Source organism: Salmo salar, chromosome ssa03, assembly GCF_905237065.1.
Source record: "Salmo salar chromosome ssa03, Ssal_v3.1, whole genome shotgun sequence".
NCBI lineage: Eukaryota > Metazoa > Chordata > Actinopteri > Salmoniformes > Salmonidae > Salmo > Salmo salar.
The window spans coordinates 103,117,967-103,119,941 of NC_059444.1; the positions used below are offsets into that span (position 1 = coordinate 103,117,967).

The 1,975-nt window shown below is 43.5% G+C and overlaps 1 protein-coding gene across 1 annotated transcript in view; it reads right to left on the bottom strand.

The window, feature by feature from the left end:
* Positions 1-1,401: 1,401 nt before the first annotated feature.
* LOC106599211 (NACHT, LRR and PYD domains-containing protein 12-like) overlaps positions 1,402-1,975 on the bottom strand; it is a 39,817-nt gene continuing 39,243 nt past the window's right edge. Inside the window, exons 13-14 of the mRNA XM_045716100.1 lie at positions 1,652-1,975; positions 1,402-1,564 (exon numbers count right to left, since the gene is read on the bottom strand). The exon at positions 1,652-1,975 is cut by the window's right edge and continues 37 nt beyond it. Coding sequence (XP_045572056.1) covers positions 1,402-1,564; positions 1,652-1,975 — 487 coding nt within the window. The remainder of the gene's footprint in view (positions 1,565-1,651) is intronic.

Below are 1,975 nucleotides of genomic sequence, written 5' to 3' on the forward strand. Positions count from 1 at the left end.
GATGACTGGGAGGCAGGTTGCATTTATTGTCATGAATCTTGCCCTGGAGGCAGTTGGCATTTATTGTCATGAATCTTGCCCTGGAGGCAGTTCAGCAAAATATTCACTAGCTTGCACAGGCACAAAGTAATACAATCTGATTTTAATCCTAACCTCAACCACACTGCTAATCCTTCCCTTAAATTAAGACCATAAAACAACATTTTCCACAGCCAATTCTGACTTTGCAGCTGACATATCTAGAGGAAATCGCACAGTTCTGCCTCCAGGTCAAGATTCATGCCAAACGTCAACATGAGACAGGGAGAAGCAATGTAAAAATCAATAACGGAATTGTTTTCACAATTAACATGCTTTTTCTTGTTTCAAGTATGTTTTATTATGAAAAGTACAATATATCCATGTATACTTGTACAACTATGGAGCGTATGTCCACATATAATTGTACAATTTGTTTTTCCAACATAAAAGACAAGAAATGATCACATTGGTATTTTAACAGTGTTATTTTAAGAGTTTAAATGTTTAAACAGAGGATACATCTAAAACAGGATAAAACAAGTGCAGTATGTTGTGAGAATGTTACTTTAACGTCGACTCATAACGTCACACTATAACTTCATGGGAGTCTTGTGGAAAGACTGCATGTTGTTTTGGGTGGATTGAGTGACGTCTTCATCAACATTTTGCAGAATATTCCGGTAATATTTTCACCTCTTGTCGGCTGCAGACATTCATAAGGAGTTCCAGTAGTTTATTTGCCATTTGCAGGTATTAAAAGTAATACATACATTGTAATTCCTTGTTGGATCTCTCTCACATACAGGACAGTACATACCAGAGGAGGCTGCTGAGGGGAGGACGGCTCATAATAATGTCTGGAACAGAGTGAATGAAATGGAACACATGGAAACCACGTGTTTAATACCATTCCACTTATTCCACTCCAGCCATTACAAGCCTGTCCTCCCTAAATAAGGTCCCACCAACCTCCTGTGGTACAAACACAAACAGTAAAATATATCATAAAATCACACTGTGTGTGTGTGTGTGTCAGAGTGTGTGTCCGGTGTGTGTGTCCACTGTGTGTGTGTGTGTGTGCATGTGTGTGTGTGTGTGTGTGTCAGTGTGTGTTTGTGTGTGTCAGTGTGTATGTCAGTGTGTGTGTGTACAGTGTGTGAGTGTGTCCAGTGTGTGAGTGTGTGTGTATCAGTCCAGTTTGTGTGTTTGTGTGTGTGTGTGTGTGTGTGTGTGTGTGCTTGTCCAGTGTGTGTGTGTGTGTGTGTGTGTGTGTGTGTGTGTGTGTGTGTGCTTGTCCATGTGTGTGTGTGTGTGTGTGTGTGTGTGTGTGTGTGTGTGTGTGTGTGTGTGTGTGTGTGTGTGTGTGTGTCAGGTTATTATTTACAGGGACACTGAGGAGTCACCATAAATCCTAAACCCTGGATAGAGGGGCTCAGTGAATGTGGAGGTGAATGTGATCAGGTGGGTCAGTGTGTCAGAGGAGGCTCTATAGAAGGACAGAGTGCCGGCTGACCAGTCCAGATACACTCCTACTCTGTGGGAGCTGGAGGAGGGGACGTCTATGGTAGTGGAGTTATTCTTATACCAGCTGGAGGAGGGGACGTCTATGGTAGTGGAGTTATCATTATACCAGCTGGAGGAGGGGACGTCTATGGTATTGTGATTATTATTGTGCCAGGCTCTGTAAATGTAGTCAGAGCAGGACAGACTCCAGGACTTGTCATTGAATCCAAGACAACAGTCATCACCCCTTCCTCTCCTGTTGATTCCTTTATATGTCACTCCTATAACAGCCCCCCCACTCCACTCTACCTCCCAGTAACAGCGCCCAGTCAGACCCTCTCTACACAGCACCTGTCTACAGCCCTTAAATCTCTCTGGGTGATCAGGATACGGCTGCTCCTCTGTCCTCCATGTCACCTTTCTGTTCTCCTCAGACAGAGAGAGGAATCTG